Here is a 27,254-nt window from a genome sequence, read left to right as displayed (position 1 = left end):
TTCATCTTCACCTCATTTAAAATTTTAAGTTTTATGATATGTAATTATTACTAAACAATGCATGTAGACTACACATATATAATTTTTTTTCAAATTGTTTACTATTTTAGGGAGGGAGGAAGAGGGAGAAAATTTATAACTCAAAATTTTACAAAAATATTAATGTTAAAATTGTCTTTACATGGAATTGGATGTAATGGGCCAGAACTCTGGAGAAATATACTTGAAGCAAGGATTCTTACAACAAGGTGTTAACTCAGTGGAAATGATAAGACAATGGCTATCTAGTTTAGCATGGTAATTAATAGTTCTCTAGTTCAATATGATTGATTTAATCTTATAACAAATAATGGTTCCTTATGATATAATTATTGCCTTATACTCAGTATGATGAATTAATTAATTGTAATAAAGAATATAAACTGGGGACAAACTCAGCCACAGAAGAAAAGACTTGACCAGCCTCATGGTGCCTCTCCTGCTTTCATCACTTCTCCACAAAGACCAAGGACTTGGGCTGGTCCCGAGATCTTCCAGAGTGCTAATTTGGACACTATATTTTAATCCACCCCAGTGTGGGGCTCTAGAAAGCAATTGTATTTTTGTCAACTCAACTTGAGGGCTCTAGAAAGCAGGCATTACATTGAGATGTGCAGACTGCTGACTGGCTGACTGACTGAGATTGCTGACTCAGATTGGGAAACTGAAGGAGATAATAAAGACTTTGGACTTTATCCTTGACTATTCTCATGGTTATTATTCTGCTGAGATCAAGGCTGGTCTGAAGTCTCTCCAGAAAGCTAGCCTGGACATTACAATTGGAAAAATTAAATACTATTTAAAAGGAAAATATTACATGTATATAATTTATAAATAAACATTCAAATACAGTTAATATAAAATTACAAATGTTTTCACTGATTATTACCAAAATCATCAAGGTTATAGCAGTGATGCTAAGGTACTGGTAATTTATAATTTACAGATGTTTTCACCAGTAAAATCACAGGTCTTTTAAGGTATTGTGAAATCATGAGAGAGAAAATCAGTGAAAAATCAAGGCATTGGAAAATTGTCAATCATACTTTTTAAAATAGAGAAGGATAAGACTAAGGATAAGATATTACATATACATATTACATATGTATGATTGCTTAATTAGTTTTACCTAACTTTTTTTTTTATACAAGGGAAGGGTTTAGGTCAAGATTAAATCAATTAATTAAGTTTTTCTAAAGCATCTACTAAGTGCAGGGATAAAAAGGGACAAAGAATAATAGCAATTCCTACTCTAAATTGGCTTGTATTGCTGTGGAGGAGACAAATAAATAGAAATATGTGTGAGTATGTATTCATATCTCTTAATTACATCTTCCATTGATTATTTCCAATTTATTTCTAAAGAGCTTGTTTGTGTCTTATCTCCTAATTATTAAATTAGGAGTTCCTTGAGAGGAGTTGTCTTTTGCTTTTCTTTTGCATCTCTAATTCTTAGCATAGTGTTACATAGTAAATGCTTAATGAATTTTATTTATTGATTATTTAGAATAAATATATGGTAAAGAAATAGAAAAATATACAAAGTTGTTAAAAATAAGGAAGTTTTGAAGGAGGGTACTAGAAGTTTAGTGTTCAAACAGAATGTCTTTTGCAGAATCTTTAAGGGAAGGGGGGATTTGGTAAGCAGAGATAAGAATGGAATGCATTTCAAAGATGTGGATTTGTCAATACAAAGAGACAGAGATGAAAACTGGAGTATTGCATGTAAGGAACACAGAAAAGGCCAATTTGGTTAGATTTGAAGTGTTAGGAAGAAATTAATATCTAATGAGTCTAAAAAAATAGGTAGGTCTTTGTAAAACTAAATAAAAGAAAATACATTTTATCCTAGAGACAATGATAAATCATGGGAATTAGTTGAATATGATAGTAAAATAGTCAGATCTTTACTTAAAGAAAATTATTTTGGCATGAAAATGAATACTGGGAAATTACTGACATTAGACAGAAGCCACCAATAATATATGCATATTTTAATAATATAGAATGGGATATATCCAGTGGCAAAGGACTTTTGGCCAAAAAACACCTCAAACCATTTGTAATTCATTTGTAAAAGTGGGAGTAACTGCTTACAAATGACACAATAAGTTAACCTAAATTAACTTTATAATTATGATGAATTCTTTTTGCAAACAATCTCTATAGGACAATGCCAATACATATAGCCTAGTGATATAGGAAACCAAAAGGAAAAAGATAATTGAAGCAGAATGATAAATTATAATCTTGATGAAAATATGGTGAGGGAATGTGGTAGTCAAATGAGTCATTTTAAGGTTTTATTTATTTTAAGGCTATACTAGATGACTTCCGAATATCCCTTTTAGCCCAATTGTTTTACATATCAAGAGGTCATGAAAGAAATATAACCTTTTCAAATATGCAACCCAGGTCTGCATGATGGACTTTACTTTTCTCTCTGGAATATTGTGTTTATGAACTAATATTGTACATCTATAATTATGTATATATTCTCTCTTTCTCCATCCCTATCTCTGTTCTTTTTCCTCTCTCCCTTTCCCTCCCTTCCTTCCTCCCTCTCCCTCCCTCCCTCTCCCTCCCCCCCCCCCCTCTCTTTCTCTCTCTGTGTGTGTCTGTGTGTCTGTGTGTGTCTGTGTGTGTCTGTGTCTCTCTCTGTGTCTCTTGATAAGATTCTAGATAGGGTAGGGAAAAAGTTTTATATCATGATATGATTTCTGCAAACACCATTAAAATTATTGCTACATGTATATATCCATATGTATTCTTGTTGTCTCCTCAATTGACTCTTTTTCTGCTTTCTTTAACTCTACAGTACTTAATAGTAAGTCCCTTGTTATTATTAAATGTCTTAATAATTGCTGATTGGGTGATAGTTTTTGTTTTTAATACAAGTCATTTCTTGATATGGCATTCCTCTCAATTCTTCATGTCAGCAAAGAAGAGAATTTAAACAAATTGACAGTGTCTGACAGTATATGTAACATTATATTTCCATAGTCTCTCTGTCTACTAAAAATGGAGAAATGTGCTTTATTATCTGTTCCCTAGAAACCAAATCACTCATTGCAGTTATTCAGATTTTGGCTGCCTTTTTTTGGCTAATACTATTTTGGTGAAGCAATTAGTATATCATTTGGGGTTTTAAGTCATGACTTATATTTTGAAAAAAAAACACACTAGAACATAGAAAGATTAAATGATTGTATGAATTATCAGCTAACTATAAAGATGACAATAAATAAGCTAAAATTTTTAGTGAACCTGTCTAATAAATTGTCTTGGTCTTCATGATCTCTACAAACTTTATTATCCTCAGTGTGCACTGGTGTAGTTGGTAATATTTGTATCTTTTGAATTGTTATTAGATAATTGAATAGAAAGCACTTTCCTATGGAAGAGTGTTCGTAATTTTAAAATTTGTATCCATTTGGAAGGGAGTGTTTTTGTATTTTACTTGCTGAGTAAATCTATATGTTATCTTTTACTATCAAAAAAAGTCAATATTATTTCTGGTGCTGGATTCTCCATCATTCATAGGATTTGTATTTGACTTGTTTGATTATCTGTCTTTTGCTACCTGTGCCAGTATAGCCATATAAAAGCCAGCAAAAATTATTCATTTCCAAATTCCATTGAGTATGTCCGTGTGTGTACCAAAAACCTCATTGGCTAGACTGATGGGAATAGAGCAGGGCAATATTAAAAATTGAAATATACAGATTAGCTATTTGATTTCTTTAAAATTTCCATTCTTTCTTTCTTATAACTCTCTTTTCCAAACTTTTTATTAAACCCAAACTCATAAAAAGCAGGATATAAATGTGACTTACTAATTCTGTTTATTATAGAAGTAGTGAAATGTGAGAAGGTGCTACTGCATTTGAAGAATGATGGTATGGATAGGAGGTCTGGGTTAGAAAAAGATTGTCTCCAGAATTGAGTGAGATTCACAAATATATTTTGAACCTCCACTATATATAAAGTCCTGTGCAGAGTAACCTAGGTAATAGAAGGAAGTGGGGAACATGGGTTGTCAAAAACTTGTGATCTACTTCATGAAGATAAGACAAAGCTTAAAAAACGATACTTGGAGTAGTAAATCAGGTGTCACTGAAAATTATTATAAATAGAAAGTGTTAGTAGGAAACAGAGGAAAGAAAAATCACTTCCAGCTATAAGAGAGGACTCATGAAAGAAGTAGTATTTGTGCTGACTCTTAAAGGATTTGGATAAGAGAGGGCATGCCAAACGGGAGAAATGTGGTAAACAAGTGGGAATGCCCAAGTGTCATGTTAAAAAAAAATAAAGCGATAGTCATCTGAGAAAATAATTACAATATACACTGTGTTGCAAAAGTCTTAGTTTTAGTTCAAGTTTATTAACTATAATGAGAATTGGTAGCTTAAAACTATACTAAGTCTTTTGGGATATGATGTGTAGTGATTTAAGTGCCTTTTTTCAACAACAATCTTTTAAGATAGTGCAAATAGTATTTTCTTTTTACATGAAGAAACTAAGATATATATAGATAAACAGCCAATATCAGAAATAAAACTTCTAATCTAAGTCCATTGTTCTTTTTATTATCAAGATATTCAAGTATTACTTAACTAGCTCTTAGGACACCATTTTTCCAAGATGTAGAGAGAGGAGAATTTGCCTATTGATCTTGCATCCTGAAAGTCTATGGATCTAGTTGATGTGAGTTACCCCATGATAGATAACTCAATGTGTTTTCTGATCTCTTTGTTTTTCCTTTTTTTTCCCCTCTGACATTTCAAATGTCAGTTCATCATAGTTAGGTGTTCTACATAATAGGAAACAGGACTGCTTCACTTGCTAAAACTCAAAATGATAGCAATTCGCTGCCCTTCACAAAGGAAGGTGACATTACTAATTCACCATTTAAAGTAGAAAAAGAGTATGCTGGGTTTTTTTTTTTTTTTTGTATGAATAGATTTAAGTTGAATCATTCATGCTTTTCCTAATTCCTCTTGTAACCCCTAGAACTCTTCTGCAGGATGAGACAGAAAGATAGGCTTGCTTGCATAATGTGTGGTTATGTAATTCATTATATCCTCTGTATTAACCTTAATGGACCTTAGAAAGATTTAATCTAGGACTCATACTTCATTAGCATTGTAGACTAGCCAGCTGAATTGACTAGTCTATATGTAATAATGAATAATTTTCCTTTTTAAAAGTAGAAATGCTGAATGAGCTTAAAAACTCATGGCCACATTCAATAAATTTTTTGCAATAATCTTGCATGCTAATCCATGTATCAATATTATGAAATCATTGGCAAATTTCGCTCTCCAGATTTTAATCTAGACAGTGTTTTTGCTGAATCAGATACTTTTTCATGTTCTCAAATATTTGATTCAGTACTCCCCGGTACATATCATGACACATAAATAAGAATACTTCTTCTCTGTAATACTTGTCTATGTGGTTCCATGAATCTTTCATAGGCAAAATTGAGTGGGAATTCTTTTCATATTTTATAAGATACTGCCAGAGAACTAAAGCTGTCCATCTAGATACACTTCTAGAAGGATCTAAATGCCACTCAGTTCTAAACCATTTACAAATGTCATTTAAATCATTGATACATTTAATGTATGGTTGTGGTTCAATAATTTGTATAATGTATCATCTTACCATAAGCCTCAAGAAACTTTTCCTCACTTAAAGCCCTTTGTTTTGTGCCCATTCCAGCATGAGAAGCTGATACTTGAATTGGAGGAAGAGAGACACTTAAGACTTCAAAGTGAAAAACAGTTACGGGAGATGACTTTGGAGTCTGAGCGAAGCAGAGTTCAAATGCGTGGCCTACAGCAGCAATTTTCAAGGTATATATTTCATGCACAAACTGGATAGATTATATCACAGTATGTCTGGTCTATAAGGTGACCAATTTGAGAGAGAGGAGAAGAAGCATTATGAGTTTCCAATGAAATGGGACATTTGAATTACAAACATTTATATCTATATCTATATATTGTTATATACTCTCATTTCATTTGAGGCCATTTCTTACTGGGGCAAATTTTTTGTTCCCTACCCTTCTGTGTTTTGGCTACTTAGGGACATCTTTCTGGTATCACTCAATTACTGTTGACCTAGATCTTAAGTTATATCTCAGATATGGAGCCTGGTACCTCACTGATGCTGATTAACTTTGCGTTATTTGATGCTTTTTGTTTGGATAATCTGCAAGTTCTACACAACTTTATGCTATTGTATCTATGAAGATAGCAATTTGAGCATGATATCACAATCTAGATTGCTAATGCTTTCTGACAAGATGTAAAAAAATAGATCCTGCTGTTTGGAGAGTTACATTATTTTAAAAGCATAGAAGGCTAATTTCTGGAGAGAAGTGAACAAAAAAGAGAATTGCCTTTTCATAAAGGATAACACTAACTTGAAAGAACTTTGGTTATTCAACTATCTTTTACATTTCATTCTCTTGTCATCAAAAATGTTAGGCTTGCCATATTTAATGATATGTCATTGGGAGAGGACAATATGAAAATCATGGACTAAAGGGACTCATAGGATAAAGAAATGGAAAGGACTTTAGAGGTTATCCAAGCTCTTTTGGGTTAAGTATCACTTGAAGAGAACTGTACTTACTATGCCATAACACCTATTATTTACTCATTTTAATAATGAGTATATGGAAGTCCCATGAAAATAAATATCATATGAAAATACATGTTAGAAACAGGATCTGAACTCCAAACTTGTCATTCAAAATCCTATATTCCTTATCCTCCAAAATATTGCTTGCATACCTCATCTCAAAAAGAGTATGCAAACTTGCCTTAGACAACACAACATTTTTAATGACAATGTATGCAGATCTTTTTTGAGTATTTTACAAGACAACTGTAAATTAACAGAGCAGTGCTATCTTTCACTGGTGATAAAACAAAGATAAGATATATTATTCCAGAATGTTTGAAGCTCCTTCCATTCAATTTAAGAAGAAGCTAAAGGTTCAAGTATCCAAGTTTAGACTATTTAGCCTTGGTTTCATTTAGGCCAAAAAGTTGTACCTTAGTTGGCTTGGTTCAAGGGCTAGTTGTAATTAACAAGGCTACAAAGTTTAGTTTATGTCATGGTACTCAATATAGTAATTTAACATGCTGTCAATGCATTTGGTATATCCAAGGTAATGGGAGGTATTATAGAAATGCACAGATCAATACTTTAACAAATGTATGTCTAAAGCCCTCCCAGGCCATTATTTATACAAGGCCATGTTTTATTTTTCACTGAGTTTGATGGGACTCATCATGTTATGTCAGTAACTTAAAATAATGTGAGCATTTCCAAACCAAGCATTTCTTCAAAATAGTTGTCACTTTGAGAATATGGGCAAGACAAGGGCAGGTCTTACCATGCCAAGTCTTATCTAATTGAGATATCTCTATAGTTCCTTTATTGATTTATAGGGCCTAAGACACATAACAGTAAATTATTTTTATATGCTACCAGGTCATCTGCTACAAATCATGTTCCAATTCCACAAAGATTTAAGGTACACTGTGCTTTTCCTAGGAGAGGAAAGAAAAAAGAGATTTGTTAGTTGAACATACTGTTCTTGAAAATACTTTTTTAATGTAGTAATTTTTCTTATGTAAAGTTTCATTAAAGTGGAAAGTTCAAGGCCAATTACATTCAGAAAACTGGAGTAATTCAATAAAAGATTTTTTAAAATATTATATAACAGATTAGATAATTATACAGTAATTTGAGCATAGCCAGTGAACCATTTCTGATACCCTTTCCCATTTTCATCTTAGATTTTTAGACTATTTCTAGTAAAGCTTATTTAAACAACCCTTCTATGATAATTAAAGCATTCACAAAAGGCTCATGATCACAAAATATGAAGGTAGTATATTTCTGTCAGAAATAGACAACTTTGAAATGATCTTTGAAGATAAACAACACTTTATTGGTATAAAAAAGTTCAAACGAAAAACTTCATCATTCTCAAAAATATTTAGTAGTTTTTATAGCAGTGTTTTCAATGCCTGTTCAACAGAGAACTGAGTCTGTTATATGAGTCCCTATAAATAAAATCTTTGTTGATTAGTCAATTAATAATGTCTAATTTTGTGACTCTTTGAGTCCCCATTCAGGGTTTTCTTGGCAAAGATACTGTAGTGGTTAAGTGACTTGTCCAGGGTCCAGAGCTAATAAGTTTCTGAGGGTTCACTTGAACTCAGATCCTTCTGATTTTAGAATTGAAACTCTATCCACTGTGCCATCTCATTGTCCTCTTAGCAAAATAATTTCCAAATGGGATATGGCTGATCAAAAGGAACTTTACCCTCCTCTTAAGTCTTCCAGGTTGGGCAGCTACTTCTATACATGGGACAAGATGTACAAAACTGTCATTCTTTATACTGCTAGAAAAGAGGAAGACTTAAACAGCATAGATATGCAGCTGATATGCAAACTTGATTTGCATTAATGGTTCTTATTTCCATCCCATTGAAAACTTTAAGCAGAAACATAAATTTGTATTTTTGTCATATCACAGTGGGACTCTTCTGATGAAGTTATAATCCACACTGAGATATTTAGTAGAAGTGAGACTCCCAAACTACAAAAATGCCTTGGAACTTCACCAGTTGGTGAATGTGCCCAAGTTATTGTTGTGTAAAAAATTTATTATCTGAAATAATAAAAAAATTAAATTGGGGACCAATCTAGGTACTTTCCATCTGGGATGGGAAGTATGTCACCTATAGAAGTCACATGAATACTTCCTTCAAGGTAATGAGAATCTAGAGTGGGGAGAGAGCACAGCTCAAATAAATATTGAACTTTGACTGTGGATCAAGCTCAATTTTAAAGACCTTTTCTGTTTTGATTCATGTTGCCATTCATTATTTTTCCTAGTAACCTCAAGATGGGCATCCTTGGTCCCCACATGGTTTATTGCTCTACAAAGATATTTATATACCAATAAAATAAATAATTTAATACAAACTTAATACCACCTAAATCTATAGATGTTTTAGAACCAAGGAGAATCATAAAAAATCCAGGTGGGATGAATCGTAGAATACTGTTTTTATAAATATAAACACATACCTTGTGTATGTATATATTATATATATATATATATTTGTGCAAATATGTATGTATTAATGATACACCCCAATATTTCATAGCTAAAAATAGTTCTTTTATGAGGAAACCATCTATCAATGCAAATCTGCAACTGCTCTACAAGTTAGAATCATTGAGAGTTGCCTACATTAAGTTGACTTGTCTAGGTTCATACAATCAATATGTATCAGGGTTGGAACTCAAAGCTATGTTATGCTGATTCAAAGATTGTGTCATCCTACTTCTGCTTGTCATTGTAATCTTCATGGTTGATGATAATAACAACCCTTCTCTGCTTCTTAGAATCTCTTGCCTTATTCAAAGTACAACTCAAGTGCCAAGTTCTATATCAAAGTTTCCTTCATCCCAATTGCTACCACCTTCTTCAGAAAACTTCCATGTTTTGTGTACATTCTAAATATACTAGAAAGGCAATAACTGCCTTATTTGTTAAAGAGCTGTGCTCAAGAGCAACAAACCCTGCTTTCAGATCACACCAACATGCACTTACTGTGTTATCTTAGGTAAATCACTTAATCCTTCATTAATATAGGCATATGCAGTTCTGTACTGATAGGGGAAGAATATTTAAGTAAAAGTTCCACTTCTTATCCCTTTCCTCTGCTACTTATACTCTCATATGTGGATGTGTCATCTCCATTCTGAGATGCCCCTCCATCTCCTTGAGGGCAGGAACAATTTCATTTTTAATTTTCTTTCCTCAGTGCCTAGCATGGTGCCTGACAAATAAATGTTGCTTGATATATAATTAATTGATTAATTGATATATTTCTGTCCATCAGTGTGTCCAATAATATATTAGATATAAATCAGAGCCAACCAAAAAAAAAATTATAGCATAAAAAAAATACAGAAAAAAAATCACATCAGTGATCAACATATCAAATGTAGTAGAGTTAATATTTTACTTGCTGCTTAGATATGTTAAAGGTGATTTATTTCTATACACAAGCATTCGGTGCAAAACAAGTATGCAAAGTTTCTTTGTGGTTACTAATTGACCTCAGATGTTAATAATTAGTTGAATGGAGTTCAAACTTTTGCTTCCCACATAAACAGACCTTCTCCAAAGCTTCTCTTTTGTGATGTTATCCACTGCCTTACAGCTATTTCTTTGCTTACAAGGATTTCTCATATCACAGTTTATTGCTATGGCTAAGTGTAGTCTGCTGTATTCTGAGCCTCAAGGAGACTTAAAAGGAGATGATTTTTTACTGCTGAACTCACTCACTGGTTGCTGCTTCTATTACCGACTCAGTAAGATTTTATGGAAACAAGAGGGCATATTTTCTGCTGCTGTTTTGAAGCTGTAGGCACATGATATCCGAATCTTTTCCTGTGTTTGGGACATAGGGAGGGGTGCCTACATGTGTATATGTGTAAGCTAAAAAAGCTAATCTGCTCTTATATGTTCTATCCACATACATTTTCCTTCCTTTGCTTCTATGTGCCTTGTTAAAATGACATTTTTCCTATGTCTTTATGATTATAAAACATAACAAGATAGGAAATGGAGTCGATTGCTTTTTGGACAGTCAATGATTGTAGTGTTCTTCTACTTTATTCATATCTCAAAATGTTCACCAACTTTTACCTGTATGGGAAGTCTCTTATCCTGAGTGTACCATTCCTCTCGATGCATCTGGAGGGCAATTTCATATTGATTTGAAATTCAGTTTTTACAGTGTCAGCAATATTTCTGGCTGAGGTGCCTTATAAACTGAGACCTCTCATCTCTATGTCTGTGTAAATCTCCCAGAACTTTAAAATGACAGAGTGAGGTTGGTTTTATGATAAATTGTTTTTAAAATTCAGCAGATGAAAGAGAAGATTTTTTAATGGCAACTTTTCATGCCAAATTAATGTAACTGAGCCTATGCTTCATTGTCATAAGTATTTTTCTTAGCACACCAGAGCTTAGACCCTAATTTATATATTGCAATGGGGAGAGGGGAGGATGAAGGCCAATTGGCTTAAGAAGTAGAGAAAGAGGAGATATATTTGATGTTCCCAGGTCAGCCCATGCTAAGAACAAATCCTTTGGCGTCTTCACTTCCCAATTTATTCATTTGCAGCAGTGTATAATAATCTGTGTTTCTTGTTGAACTGCAAAAAAAAAAAAAAAAAAAAAAAAAAAAAAAGTTGAGATTAGGTAGTTATTATTATGAAATGAAATACACATCTTGCTTTTACAGTTTGCAAAGCAACTTATATTTCATTATCTCATTTGAAGAAATAATTAATTCATTAAGATAATACCTAAGCATATGTCTCATGTTAATCAGCACAAGAAGGGTGCTTATAATAATCATTGCATTTATATGCTTTAAACCTTGCAAAGTGATTGACAAATAGTGTCTTATTTTATCCTCACAACAACTCTGAGAAGTAGGTATTAATGTTATCCCCATATTACAGATCAGGAATCCAAAGCAAATATACATTAAATGACTTGCCTGGAATCACATTGCCTGGAAATCTCTGAGGCTATAATTTGGATTCAGTTTTTCCTGACTCCAGAACCACAGCTCTATATGCTGTATCATGTTGTTTCCTTTTAATATCAAAATTGTTCCAAAATATACTTGAATAGGACATGAGAGCCAAAGCTGTGTTACCTCAGATAAATCCCTTAATCCCTTTAGGTCTCAGTATCCTAATATATAAAATTTATATACTAGATGGAATGTGTTTTAACTTTCCTTTTAGCTCCAAGAGCTATTGTTCCATAATTGAAGAAAAACAAAAGTACTTGGGAGCCTTCTCCTAATGCTATTTATGTCATCCATGCTGTGACACCCATGTTCTTGGTGAATTTTTGACTGTGTTTTATTTTGGTGACTGAGAACATGGAAGCATTGGGTTTGAAAGATTATTAGACAAAAACCAGATTTTTGTTGTGAACAACCAAAATATATTCAAGGAAGTCTGACAAGCAAAATGGACTTTAAAAATTCCAGATATAATTATAATCATACATGTTTTCCTATTACCAACTTTGTTCCAAATTTGGTTCACCTGAATTCATGGGGGAAGAAATACAGAACAAACAGGGATGTTATGACTTAATGATTTTTAAGTCTCGTTGGTTTTTGTTTCATTAAATGGTGTTGGCAGGGATTATTTTTGAGTTGTTAATAAATATATTCTCTTCTATGTAACTAATAGATCAACTAAAAAATATATTGTTAGTCATTCATTATTCATCTTTTAGTAATTATCCTCAATCTATGCCTTAATAATAAAGTTAGGTTTTGAATATAAGAGAATTTTTGTTCTAGATGCCATGCATTTTAATTTGGAAGCCCTTTATCATTGATTTAGAGCTGGAATGCCCTCAGAAATAATCTACTTCATTCCCCTTCCTGTAAAAGTTAGTTCATTTTAATTTATTTTCTTTTAATGCTGTACTTTATAAATATCAACAATTGTGAATATTTCCATAAACATTTCTAAATACAAAGAACAGAGATTGGTGTTTGTTGTTGCTGTTGTTGCTATCACAGATGAAATTGAATTTCTGATGCATATATCTTTTTAATAGTAAATATTTATTTAACATCATAGACATCTCTTGCTTTTCAGAGATGAGGAACTAGATGTACACTACTCAAATCACATAGTACAAAGCAAGGTCCAGATTGAAACAAAGTCATTTGGACAGGATTTCATTTCCACCACCATCCTGTGTAATCTACTATGGTTAATTTTCAGATCCCACAATTAATATGTACGTACATATATTTGATAGCAGACTGTTGTACATATGGCTGTAAACATCCAAACATTATTATGCAAAAACTTAAAAGATCTATAATCTTGTCAGTGTATGGAAATCTAAGTTTGGGAACTCTAAAAGAGTTGCCTGAGGTACATAAAGGTTAGGTTATCTACCTGGGATCATTCATCTATAAAACTTTCTTGATTCTAAATCTAGCACTCTCTCTACTGTGTGTGACTACTTTTATCATATTTTTTTTTTTTATTAGCCCTGGTGAATTATGTGTTTTACAGATGTGAGACCATCAGTTTGGACAAACCTGGCATTTCCTCCTTTTGATAATGCAATGCAAACTATCAATTTATCTAAAATTTATTGTTATGCAGAGTTGTCTGGGGTTACTGAGAAGTTGTTATAATTAGGTAGTATATGTTGGAAAAAACATGAAAACATGTCTTTGACTAAAAGATCTGTCTTCTAAGCACAACCCTATTCTGCCTTTTCCTTACTGAGGATCATGTGCCTTTTCAATTGTACCATCACATTTTCCATGAAAGGTAAGATATTCTTTTTGGCTTTTGTATTCAAAACATGAGATAAAAATACTTTTGAAAGTATGGTCATATAGTTAACCAATTAACAAAATATTCCTATGAGATCAATGTACACTAGTCTTTTCAGTGAGACAACTAAATTATTAAGAATTAAAGTCATGTTATCCAGTTTTTGTAGTTAAGAGAGACAGAGGGACTTGGACTCAATTCACTGACCCTATACTTACTTACCCTTTATATCACTGACCCTATACTTACTTATCCTTATACTTACTTCATATCCTTTGCTGAGGATCATAAATTGTATTTTTTTGTGTGAAATGTTTATCACAAGCTATAAGACTGCTGAACAGTCAAAGTCAGTTGTGCTGGAATAGACTCATAAACAGCCTATACCCCCACACACTTGATGGCTCTGCAAAACTGTACAGTGCTTAGCAACTTGTGAGTATCCAATAAATATTCATTAATGATGATGATAGTGATTTAGAACTGCATCTAGGTTTCCAATAACAATCCAACCATAGGACATCATTCATAGTAATGGCTCTCTTTGGTTGACTAAATTGGTTGACTAATATACAGGAAGTTGATTTTATTTTTCTTATTAAAAATGAAACATTTTCCTTTTTCTTGTTTTTTTTCTCAGTCTGAAGAATCAGAATATGCAAAGCATGAAAATAATACATGCCACAGATACAAAAAAATTCATTGTTAATGATGTTTTTAGTAAGATTATCATAGGCTGATAATGAACCAATAGGCAGGAAAATATATGACTTTATAAATATCATACTACTTAGCACAATACTTTGTATATAGTAGGCATTCAATAAATCTCCTGTGAAATAATCAACAATTTCTCTCTCCTTTTTTTTTTTTTCCTGAAGCATGGTTTTAAACAGCAACACAAAGAAATTTGCTTATATGTGTTTGTTTATTAGGAAATTTAAAAGATTTCCTAATAGTGGGAATTGTTATACATAGTGATGGAATTCCGTAGGAGACTGTGGAATTAACATTTTAGGAGTGTCTTTTAATATACCTTTCAGAAAAGCTAGACTTTCTCTGCTGTAATTGAGAAAGAGAGGAGCCTTGATCTCTTCTTCTTTGAATCTGTGAGGTAGTTTTCACCATAAAAGATATATTATCTATTGAAAGTACTCTTTGGAAGATTCCCTCCTTGAGGACAGTAAATGGAGCTTGGTACATTTCAGAGAGTACTTCTCACTGGGAAAAGTTCATTCTCTGTATTTTCTAACTCTTAGATAGTTTATATCAATCTGTTTATGAATGTGTAAGGGATAAATCTAAGAGCAGCAATCCATGCAGTAAGTTATTGTTTTATTATTTTGCTCTATTGTCAATGCATTTAATAAATTGTGTTCCTTTAGAATATATCTCCGTAAATGCTGGAAAGAAGCAGTCTTTGAAACCCTTTGTTTAAATAGTAAAAAACAATTTAGTTAAGATGTTTTTGTTTATATATGTTTTCATGTATTGCTGACAAACTGCTTCAGCATGATAAGGATGCTTGATGGAAAGAATTAACCATATTTTAGCAATTAGGATCTGAAGAAGGAAATGTGTTATAATTTTCATTAAATTGCATTATCTTTTCTAGACAAAAGGTTTCACCTGTCATTTGCAATGGATGAAATAATGAGCATTGCTTCTGTGATTAACATAAATATAGAAGTGTAAATTCCTTCTAAGTTAAATATGAGTTTGGTTTTTGAATTCTTAATTCATTTTGGGAAAAGGGTAGAGTATACCTAAAGCAGAACTGAATTCATCAATGTAGGGAATCCCCAGTATGAAAACTCATTCCACTATTCCTGTTTGTAAGTCAACTGTTACTTATGCTATTACAGAATTCCCTGGGGGCACCACTATGTCCAAGTAACTTGCCTAGGTTCATGCACAAATAATTCATTCACTTAGGACTTAGTAAGGGCCTTTCACTTTCTAGGTATTTTCTTAGTGAATGGGAATATAAAAATAAAGATCAAACTCTTTCTTTAAGAAGCTTATAACTAATATATGTCAGAAAAAAGGACTTAAATATAGATTTTTCTACTTCTAACTTCTCACTTTGTCATTCTGTGTGTCCTGAATTCATAGATATTTTAATATTATTTATTTAATAAAGAAAATTTTATTCTTGATAACAATCAAAAAATAGCCATTGAGATGTTGATAACATAAATTAGCATAAGCACTTAACAGTTTACGATACACATTTACATTTGAATTGCTCCTCACAATATCATATTGATTATATTGGGAAGGAACTATTATTCCCATTTTATTGATAAGGATGTAGAAGCTGAGAGGATTTTAGTTACTCATTTAACTTATATAAAAATAAGAAAGCAAGGAATTAATAGTTGGGACCTGGTCATATGATGACTATTTCAGTGTTCTGTTCAATGTACCAATAGTTTAAATGATTTTAGAGTTGTCATCATGTAATAACATATTTGATGTATATCCTTGAACATTTAAAAGTTTTGTTTCAATTTAGTGTTCATCAGATAAACTATCAGAATGCCATCAGAAAAATTGCTTAAAACTATTCTTCTATTTCAAAATCTAAATTATACCAATATAATGAATCATATTTGAGAAAACTTCTATTGCACAAAAATAAATAAAAGACATAAATAATATCCACCCCAGAGTAATAGGGAATATGGCAAGAATCATCCTGATTCTGCAGATTTAAAGGTCAAACTGTCTCTACAGAGTCTATTTCTACTGTCAGCACCTCACACATATAGTCTTATTACAAAATCAGTGCTAAGACACATCAGTGAATAACTTTTCAGTCATCTTAACCAATTTTCAGGAATAGATCAGATGGATTGGGCATCAAGTTTAACATCTTCAATTTAATAAATTTAATTCATTGCCATTATGAACTAGGCACTGTTCTAGGTCTTGATTTCATTCAGAGACGCTAGATTAGTCATGCTAGTGATTTTTCTCACAAATATATATTCTACCATTAGAAAGTAAATTCCTTTTGGAAGGCAGTATTCTGTTTGTGTTTTTATATGCCTAGGATATGGCAATATATACCTACCTAATAAATACTTGTTGATTAATTGATGAGGAATCCTTGATCAGTCTGGTAACTTCTACAATTAACTTTTGGATATAGGATGTGACACTGTGGTAATACCGAAGGGATCCTTTTCATGGAGAACAGTAAATCTATGAAGCCCTGCTTGCAGAACACAAGTTTTTCCATTGTGTCTAAGATTCGGACTCAGGGAATTAGATTTTTGTCAGAGAAGCCACTTCACTCTGTAGTCTGTCAAGGAGACTTTTGACACCAATCACATTTGTGTTCCTGCTATCTCTTTATGCCCCCCTAATTCCTTTCTACCTCTTACTTTTCTTTTTCTCCTCTCTTTCTTTCTCTATCTTATTCTATCCCCCTTCTTTCTCCGCTTTTGTTCTTGTCTCCCATATTCTTTTTTCTTCTGTTGTCATCTTACAATATCTTTAGCGGCATAAAGCAGACTTATGACTTGAAAGTGGGGGAATTAATAGTCTGAAAAGGGACTTCTTTGGTTTTAACTTCTGTACTATTTTTTGTCTTTTGCTTTCCTTTTCTAAATACAAGCCAAGATTAGAGACACTTTCCGTCTAAATATGGCCATAAAAATCAGTGAAAAAGTCCTAGAGAAATACATCACAGACATCTATATGGCCATTCAGCCCATGAAAGAAATTCATGGAAGGGAGAGAGAAAATTATCCTGAGAGATCATCCCCCAGGATTGAATCCAGGCTTGTGTGAATCCCGAGTCTTAGTGCCAGAGAACAGAGTAAGATCCAGATGGTAGGTTACATCCATAATTTTGAGTTTTATCTTTTTCCAGTGGGTAATGGAGATTTTTGAATGATACAATTTGTCAATCTCTATAGACAACCACATGAAATTATCCTGAACTGGAATGGGAAGTTTCTAGTATATTCAAGTACAAAAGGCAGTCAAGTCCTGTATGTTTTCTGATCAGAAAACACACAGAACCTGACTGCCTTTTGTACTTCAGTCAGAGCCTAAGAGGTTAACATTTTTAATAATCTTTCTTTAATAATCTTTCCACCTAGACACTTTTACTCTTCCTTATGAGTCAATTTCTCACTAGCCTTGGTGGAACCTAAGTTTGACAGGGAGAAAGAAACACAAAATGACAATATTGATTTCACTCTAATCCATCTTCACAAGGCAACTTCATATATAACATACTTTGCTTCAACCTGGCTTCCATCATTCCGTAGTATTATGGAAAGGGGAAGAATGCCCTGCTTTTTAAACTATTGTTATAATGAATATCTAAATTAAATGAGTTAGTTATTCTTTGAAACTTTTTTATTGAAGCCTAGCCATCACTTTTGGTGTCAGGAGCAGTTTGAAAATGGATTTCCATTTTCCCAGCAATTCATAGTATTGTCAAGAGAATCCCTGGTGGAAAAATAACATATATATATATATATATATAATTATATATGTATAATTGTATATTCAATATATTATAATATTCAATATTATATATATTGAAAAAGATAATATAGGAATTATATATATATATATATAATTCCTATATTATCTTTTTCACAAATGATTGCCAAAAGCACATGAAATGTTATCAGGCAATAAACTGTAGGTTAGGCTAATAGTTTAGATTTGAACTACTCAAAGATTTTACAGACCCTGATTTTTTTTAGGTAGCCCTATTTAGTGAAGGAAAAGACTAGAAAGATTTCCTCACTATACCAGAAAACTAATTTATTGTTAAGATGTTCAAATCTCTTACTATTGCTAATTTGTAGTCTGATGGAGTCAAGATAAATTAAAAATAATATCTATATTCTAAATGAGAGACCTATTTAATTCTGGAAGTTTAATAATAATCATAGGTGAAATTTATATACACCTCTGACTCTTGCACAGTTGTTAGTGCAGTACCTGGCACATAGGAAGTGCTTGTAAATGCTTTTTAACTGATTGATTGAATACAAGTATTATTATCCTGTTGTTACTAATGAGGAAACAAGCTCAGAGTTAAGTATATTGTGCATAGTCACTTAACTAATGTATTGTAAGCGGGATTCTAACCCAGGCCTCCAGGTATTGGAGTTCTTTTGATCTCTGAAGCAAAAAACTTGAAGGGACCTATTGCCCTTTCTAAGCTGTAAAATTGACTTACCTCCTTTTCTATGAATCTACTTCAGGGAAAAAATAGAAAACATACCTAGTATTGTATGTTTCTCTCTCTCTCTCTTTACTTGAACTTGTTTGTAAACCTGTTCTCCACTTGAAATTTTCTATGGAAATTAGGTGAGCCACCATTTTACTCCTTCTTGAAGCTTGATTTCAGACACCTTAGACAGTACTTAACACATTAATAAATGTTTATTATGCAATTGATAGCCTTTAAGTTCAGTGCTCCATACTAATGAGCTCTGTCTACTATTTGGATAGTAATCTTGATTTCAGGTTTACACTCATAGAATAATTTATTAATAAAGGTCCTATGCCCTTAGTATGAATAAGTCAAATCCAAATAGCATGGGAAAAAATGGTTCTGAGAGAGAAACTGACCAATCTGAAGAAACCACAAGAGTGGAGTGAACTTCTAAGGTGAGAAAGCTATTCTGACATGTGGAAGATATTGGGACAGGATTGAAATCCAGAGAATAATAAAGATTAATGAAGACTTTAGCTTGATTCTGGAATTGACATTTATTACCTGTGTGACCATAGGTAGCTCTTGTCCTCCTGTTTAGACTTAGTTTCATTATCTGTAGGATCAGGTAATCTGTAAGGTCTTTTTAGCTCTAAATCTCATGATTTCTTTCTATACTACAGGGAAATAAGTGAGTAACTTAAAAAAAAAAAAAGCAATGAGTCTTCAGCAACTATTTGCTTAAACAAATGTAGAGACCATTTAGCTAAAATGAATATTTTATGTAAATGGAAGATGAAAGTGACATGTTTCTGATAAAACTTTTTAAAAACTGTGTGTATATAGCAGAGCCTTGCATATTTGAAAAGAAATTAACTATATATACCCTATAATATGATTCCGGACATATCCAATCATTGCCAAATCTTATCATTTCATATCTGTCTCTTTTCTCTATTCACATCTATCCTGCCTTAGAGCAGGACCTCATCACTTCCTTTTAATTGTTACTTTCTCCACCCAGTCCACTCTCTACTAAGAGATTAGATTTACATTCCTAAAGCATAAATTTGATTTCATTACTCCTTTCTCCACCACCCCACCCATCCAACCAACCACCCATCTGCAGCAAAAGAAGGTCCATGTCTCTCTCTGTCTCTGTGCCTGCTTATCTGTCTGTCTGTTTCTTTCTTTCTTTCTCTCCCTCTCCTACAGGATAAATACAAAATCCTTTATTTAGTTTTTGAAGACATTTACAATCTAGTTCTAGCCTCCTATTTAGGCTTACAAATACATTATTCTCTCTCTCTTTTTTCTCTGTTCTAAACAAATTGATCTGTTTGGTATTGCTTATGCACACAATCCATTTCCTAGCTCCATAACTATGTTCAGAAAATTCCCTATACCTCAAATATACCCTTTTCAATTCTGCTTCCCTTTAAACCCAGTTCAATTTCCACTTTAAACAGAAAGAGATTGTGGGTCTTTCCATTTGCCAGTGTCCTTTGCCTAAAAATTAGTTAGTATTAAAAACTTGTGTTAATTGTATCTGAGCCTGTCATTTTCACTTATTAAAAAATCATCTTTGAGGATAGGAATTAGAAAATTTAACAATAGGGTTTCCAGAATCACTGGAACTGACTATGGCACAAGTCTGAAACTTCTGTTAATAGGGGAGTTTAAACTAATGAATAAGGGGACTTCTAACTCTGAACCTATAATTTTATGGCTATAATCTAATCTAACGTTGTCAAAACTTTCCTATAATTTTTTGACTGCTATGCGTCTACTCAAGAAAAATACATTTTTTTTTCTCCCAGCAGTAGGCTGCATGATTAAAAAAACATTATGTAGCCAGGCCTGGCTGAATTTGTTGATAACAGTGTTGAGGTAGGATATCTGACAGGTATTCCAAAAGGAGTTATAAAACTCTTTAATCTACTTTAGTCATATAAATGCCCTGTGATAAGTGCCCAATGCTAGGCATTGATAATTGTCATCAAGTCAATGAGAAAACGAATATTTAATAGTGCTTTGGGAATTGGAGGGCGTGTTCAGTCTTAAAATATTTCATGGTGGACCTCAAGTTGGATTTCAGCAGTTTTAGAAAATAATAAAATAATTTGCATTTGTATAGTATCTCACTGTCTTCCAAGGACTCATATTCTTTGTCTTAATTGGTCCTTACAAAAATTTGGACTATGTATGTAAAGTACTATGTAAACGCTAAGACTACATAAAAATTTGTTGTTGTCTTTTCTTTTATAGATGACAAAACAGGCGTTTCAACAGTTTATCTCTGGTCATAGAATTAGTAAATTGGAACCAAAATTTAAATTTAGGTCTCTTCTAATTTCAATATAGTACTCTTTGTAACATATCAAGCTATTTGTCCCTTTCACAAAATCAAATAGTTATAAGCATTACTTAGAATTTAGCCAGATATTGAGAAATTTTATGTGCTTGGATCCTATAAGTCAAACAGGTCATATATGTAATCTAATTATATAGAAGTAATTTCAAACTAAAATGATTGAGGGGGAATGTCAGACCTAAAATAAGTTGTATCCATGTTTGACACATAGGTCCTATATTGAATGCCTTGTGGTTTACAGTCTAAATAAGTCAGATCTACTATGAAACAGAATCAGTCCTTAAAATCATAGAGCCTCTATTCAGAACTATATGGAATCTTAGTTCAATGACCTAATTTTAGAACTGAAGGAATTAAATCCTCAAAACACTTAATGATTTGCTGAAGTTACAAAGGTGCTGAGTTTTGATTTGTCAGGAACTTTTGTTGTTTTTGTTGAGTCATTTTTCAGTTGTGTTTAACTTATTGATAGTATTTGGGGTTTTCTTTTCAAAGATACTGGAGTTTGCCATTTCCTTTTCTAGACCATTGTATAGATAAGAAACTGAGGTAAACAGGGTTTAGTGATTTGCCCAGGATTACACATTTAGTAAGTGCCTCAGTCTAAATTTGAACTCATGAAGCAGAGTCTTCCTAACTTCAGGTCTAGCATTGTACTATCTAGCTACTTATTTTCAGTTAATAAATACTTATTTTTCCTTCTTTCTCCACTCGCCCCAGTTGAAAATAAATGATTAAAAAATTCATATTTGAACAAAACAAATTGTTATAATGATTTTGTCCAAAACTGCAGATTTCATTCTGTAGCTTGAGTTTCTCACCTCTGTGAGGTTGCCACCTGGTCAAATGCTTCATCATTGGGCCTTTCTAATTGGAGTCAGTCACTGCATTGCTCAAGTCTTTGAATGTTTCAAAGTTTTTTATTTTAACTTGGTCATATGAGTAGATAAATTATTTTTCTGGTTAGATTCACTTTATTTTGCAAGATTTTTTATAAGTTTTTCTAAATCTTTCCAAAATTATCTCTTTTTTGCTATTTTGAAAATAATATTTCATATGTAAGTCATTTTCCTTTTCTTTGATCTCTTTAGTGAACAGGTCTAGTAAATTACCTCAAAGGGTAAATGTAGTTTAGCAACCTTTAGGCCACAGTTCTAAACTGTATTCCATAATATCTGAACCGGTTCCCATATCCACCAAAAGAGTATTAATATTTCTGATTTCTGGCAGATTCTCCAACCTTTGTCATTTCCATTTTTTGTATCTTTGTGAATCTGATAGGTATGAGGTAAAATATCAGTGTTGCTTTAATTTGAATTTCTCTATTTTAAAAAATGATTTGAATGTTTTCATATGTCTTTTATAAAGAAATTAATTTCTTCCTTTAAAAAATGTTTATTCAACATTACAACACTTTAAAAAACAAATTCGAATAAATTCTCCATTTAGCGTCTGAGGCATCTAGATTGTAAAGTGATTAATTGCATTGGGCCTGAAGTTAGAGCTGGTACTTCCTATGTGGACCTGAACAAGTCATTTAAGTTCTTTGTGTCCATTTCCTCTAATGTAAAGTGGGGATATATATATATATATATATATATATATATATATATATATATATATTACTAAAATATCAAAGATATCATAAAGATCTAATGAGATATAGGTAAAGTGCTTAGCCCAGTGCCTGGAATATACTGGGTGTGTAAATACACGTTTGTGGTCTACTAACTAGATACAGGACCACACGCTACAGCTTTTCATATGTTAAAGAGAAGAAGAATTTGATCATATTTAATAAGAGATTTGATTATATTTCTTGCCTACTCTGAAAAAAAATTCTATAAAATAACTCATTTTCCTGATTGTCAGAAATATTGGTATAATAAATGTCTATAAGCCTGTCAATAGCTAATGTTTTCCATTTTTAATAAAACAAAAATACTATGCTTTTTGAGCAATGTTTGTGTAAAGAGAAATGGATTATTTGAAGAAAGATCAAAATCAACAAAGAAGAAATTCAAAGGTGTTGAATTCTTAGCAACATTGGCAACTCATCACATATCACTAAAAACCTTACTTTACTGCTCTGGTGTTAAATATTTTCATCTTTATGTGAAGAGGATAATCATTGCTGGCAGTCTGGATGAGTGTTGGCAAAATGGAGGAAAATATTAAATCCACCTAAAGACACAGAATTATTTTCAGGAATTATTAAAAAAAAAAATTGCTAAGTACTTTGCTGTCTACAAAAGTAAATGATAAACTCCTGCTACCTAATACAATGTTTTTCTTTCAATTCTAGCAATGGATTGACTTTCTACTTTTTTTTCCACTTGTCCTTGTATATATTTCACTGTAACTTCCCTTTAATAGTCTTGTGATCCAGGGAGTCACCAGACCTTCCATACCCCATTCCTTCTATCAGCTTCTCTGCCCATCATGGCCATCAGATAGGAAGCAGACTTTGGTGATGTTGTGGGAAAGTGTGTAATAAATGAGGAGTATACAACATAGGGAAAAAAAAATATTCCACTTCTCCAAGGCTTAGTGATGAACCTATGTCCTAGAGTGGCCCAGCTTGATTATACAGTGGTTTCCAGATGTAAATAGACCTGAAGGGAAAGATATCAGCATTCATAGACTTGCCCTGATTGTACACATTAGATGAAAAGTATCGTCTTGTGATAGCAAGTGTGCAGCTACCTAATGATGATGCTCAGTTTGATCACTCAATACAACAGTGAGAAAGTAGAGAATGAAAGCTTCACTTCAATTAATGGGAAAATTGAAATGGAAATCAAGATTAATCCTGAAAGAGAAGTAAATAGGGCCTGTTAGATGCCTTCCAATTTTTGTTTCATTGCAACAAAGATTCACCATATATATATATACCATACCGTATATACACTGTACCTTCAAAGCCAGACCTTATGGAAAAAGTAATCTAAGACTTGCACTACTTTGGACATCAAAATGGGAAGGCTACAGGCTGTAGTGAAATCAAAATGTCAGTAGACACATGCTTAGTGTATCAGATGCATACCATCTGCTTGTAGGACATTAGTCAAATTCCAGAGAAAGATAAAGTAGTAGTATATGCAAAAACCATATTCACAGCACGCACAACAGTGATCAAAAATGTTTCTTGATACTTACTCCATATATCTCTCTTTGGGTCAGTTGCTGATTATCAGTAATCTATGATCTGGGACACACATTCAAATGGTACTTCTAAACCAAGCCATGGAGTGAATGTGCAAACTGCTGAAGTAAATTGTCTCTCAGTCCTTATAGTGAATTTGTTTTTGCCACAAGACAAGCTAATAAACAATTACATTGTGGGATCTGAGAAATTTGAAACCGATTTTGAGCCACATAAAAATGAGATATTCCAAGTTCAAAGGTCTCTTTACAATGAAACTATCTTAGCTTCCAGTGGCACTGACCAGTGACTCAAGTCTGGGACTTGAGTAAAATTTGAGGAGCAGTCCCCTCTCAAAAGATACAGAATAGAGGCCACCAAATTCTTGTTTATTCATAGTGGTCACACTGCCAAGATATCTTATTTGTCCTGGAACCCCAATGAACTTTGGATTACTTGTTTTGTATCATACAGAAAACAATGTCATAAGAGTGGCAAATGACTGAGGACATAAAATTATGAAAATTCTGAAGGAATTTTGGATCCAGAGGGACAACAGTCTTAGACATGTCTGTATTGGTGCTGGTTTTCAGAGCCCCTTTTTCCCCAATTGAGATTGATTTAATGCTGGCTTTGAGATAAACTTATTTTGTCCAAACATTCTTTTATAAGTACCTGTTAATATAGAGAGTGAATAATAACTAATTATTAATTATGGGTGATGGGGGAAAGGGTTTTATTCAGCAGAGGCAGAGACCCATATTTATTTTCCCCCAAGAACTTTTTATGAAGTAATACAGCTCTAAAATCTTATTTAGCCACAGGAAATGAACCATGGTTGACTTATTTTTCTCCCTGTGCCATAATTGCAAGTTTTTCAGGCTAATTTAAGTGAAATTAGAATGGGGTGGAATTTATATAGAAGAGAGAGGAGTTTGAGTCACTGAGATGGTAGCATTGAAAGATATCTGACTGGCTTCCCTCATATATGGATATTCAAGAACAAAAATTGGGATAGCTACCCTTTTAGTGTTCATATCATCCCTATATAGAGTAGTCTATCCTTTCTGCTTTTGTCTGTAACTGAAAAAAATTCTTATTAATTTTTTTTTGTTTTATTTAATTTGTCTCCTCCTCTTCCCCAGGGAATGTTTATTTTCTTCTTCCACTTCTCATTTGATGGAGGACAGCTATGTGAAATGTTGTAGCTATATCTGTAAAATATCTTTATTCACTTACTATTTGAGTAAGTGAATACTTACTCCTAATACTTACTCAAATAGTTTTACTCTCTACTATATTTCTTGAGCTATGTTATTTCTTTCCTTTCTGCGATTTTTTTTTTTTTTTTAACTAGGATCACTGCATTATAGAGAAGATGTATGCTTTTATCTGGCAGATGTATCACACTGTAGACTATCCCAGTAATTTGAAAACAGAGCAATTGGTAGCCAGCATTCCTTAAAAATTAATTTTGGATAGCTTCATTTTTTTTTTCTTGCTTAAAAAATTTCAAACAATTCCACACAAATGAAATTAGTCCTTGATCATTCATTTTATATAATGTCTTTTTCTGATAGTATATCTAAATAGCAACCTATTACTATTCATGACTAACGCAAAGTGCTTATGATGGGAAAAATGTTTTCTAAATAAAAAAATATAAACTTTATATCAGTACATTGATGACCTTTGATTTTTCTCAGTTTGGGAACTCTCTATTCATGCAGGTTTCAATAGTGGATTAAGTCTTAGTCTTTTGCTCATCATTCAGGGAAGTTAAGCAGACTTTCCCATGGTTATTTTTATGGGAGCTACCCAGAGTAGAACTTGAAATCAGGTCTTCCAGCCTCCTAGATCAGTATTCCACTCATTATACTACACTGGATCTCATTACATTGATTAAGTAATCTGAAATAGCATCATATGTATGAAACACCTAAATATAATTACGTGACTCAAACTTACTGTTTTCTTGCTCTCCAATAACATGTACCACCAGCATGGGGGTTAAAATCCTATCTCTAAAAGAATTTGTGTGTCTCTCTATAGGGGAAAAATGGTGAAAAGTATAAAAATTATTTACTTATTTTTCCCTCTCTTCTTTCCCCATATGAATACAACACATTGTTCATGGTCAACTTCAAATCTTATATGTTATGTTTGTGGCTACCTGGGCATTGCTAAAATATCTTTCCTTGACAACCTTCACCTATTGCTTTCTGAACTTCTACTGAATTCATAGGTAGCAACATATTTTACAGAATGACAGAATCTCACAGGTAAAAATGAGTTGCAATTTATATAGTCATATCAATAATGAGTACTCTGTGGTAGGTACTGCTGGCATTATTAACCCCATTTTCCAGAAGTAGAAGCTGAGCCTCAGAGAAGTTAAATGAATTATTCTTGTCTCACAGCTTAACAGTGTCAAAAGGGATTTTCCTGATTCAACTCAAATCTTCTTTCTTCAGGAAGCCTTTCCCATTTCCACTCAGCCACTTCAGTTCTTTATTCCTTGTCCTTTACTTTCCATCTATTCCATGTATCTTTTCTTCTTCCCTGCCTATTTATATACAAGGTACCCAAAAGTTCTTAATATAAAGCTATTAAAGCTAAATAAAAACCACAAAACAAAACTAAGCTAAGATCTTTGAGACATTCTATCTACCTCATTAAACTATAAGTGATTTGAGAACTGGGAATGTTTTCTTGTGTTTTTTCCCCATTATATCCACAGCACCTTGCACAGTACTTGACATATTAATAAATGTTTATTATTCAATTGAGTATCTTTTTAAGTTCGATACTCCTTACTAAAGAGCTCAGTTTAACTCTTATTTGAATGGGAATCTTCCATACAATATTTGTGACAAATATTGACACATCCTTGGTTTCAAGATCTTCAGTGATAGAGGACTTCTTGTCTTTCAGAGTCCTCCCTTTTAACTTGGAACAGATTTGATTGCTAGAACATTTTTCATCATGTCAACTTATATATACCTTTCTGTACTTTCCTAATACTATTCTTTGAGGCAAGCAAATCAATTCTC

The 27,254-nt window shown here is 32.6% G+C and overlaps 1 protein-coding gene and 1 pseudogene across 3 annotated transcripts in view; both read left to right on the top strand.

The window, feature by feature from the left end:
- NCKAP5 (NCK associated protein 5) overlaps positions 1-27,254 on the top strand; it is a 679,630-nt gene that overhangs the window by 167,363 nt on the left and 485,013 nt on the right. For all 3 annotated transcript variants that reach the window (XM_031963671.1, XM_031963673.1, XM_031963674.1), the window contains exon 3: positions 5,767-5,900. In XM_031963671.1, the coding sequence (XP_031819531.1) occupies positions 5,767-5,900 (134 nt within the window). The remainder of the gene's footprint in view (positions 1-5,766; positions 5,901-27,254) is intronic.
- On the top strand, positions 22,712-25,331 carry LOC100931831 (annotated as a pseudogene).

This window comes from Sarcophilus harrisii, chromosome 3, assembly GCF_902635505.1.
Source record: "Sarcophilus harrisii chromosome 3, mSarHar1.11, whole genome shotgun sequence".
NCBI classification, from domain to species: domain Eukaryota; kingdom Metazoa; phylum Chordata; class Mammalia; order Dasyuromorphia; family Dasyuridae; genus Sarcophilus; species Sarcophilus harrisii.
Note: the sequence above shows the minus strand (reverse complement) of the source record. Positions and strands in the feature narration are given on the sequence as shown.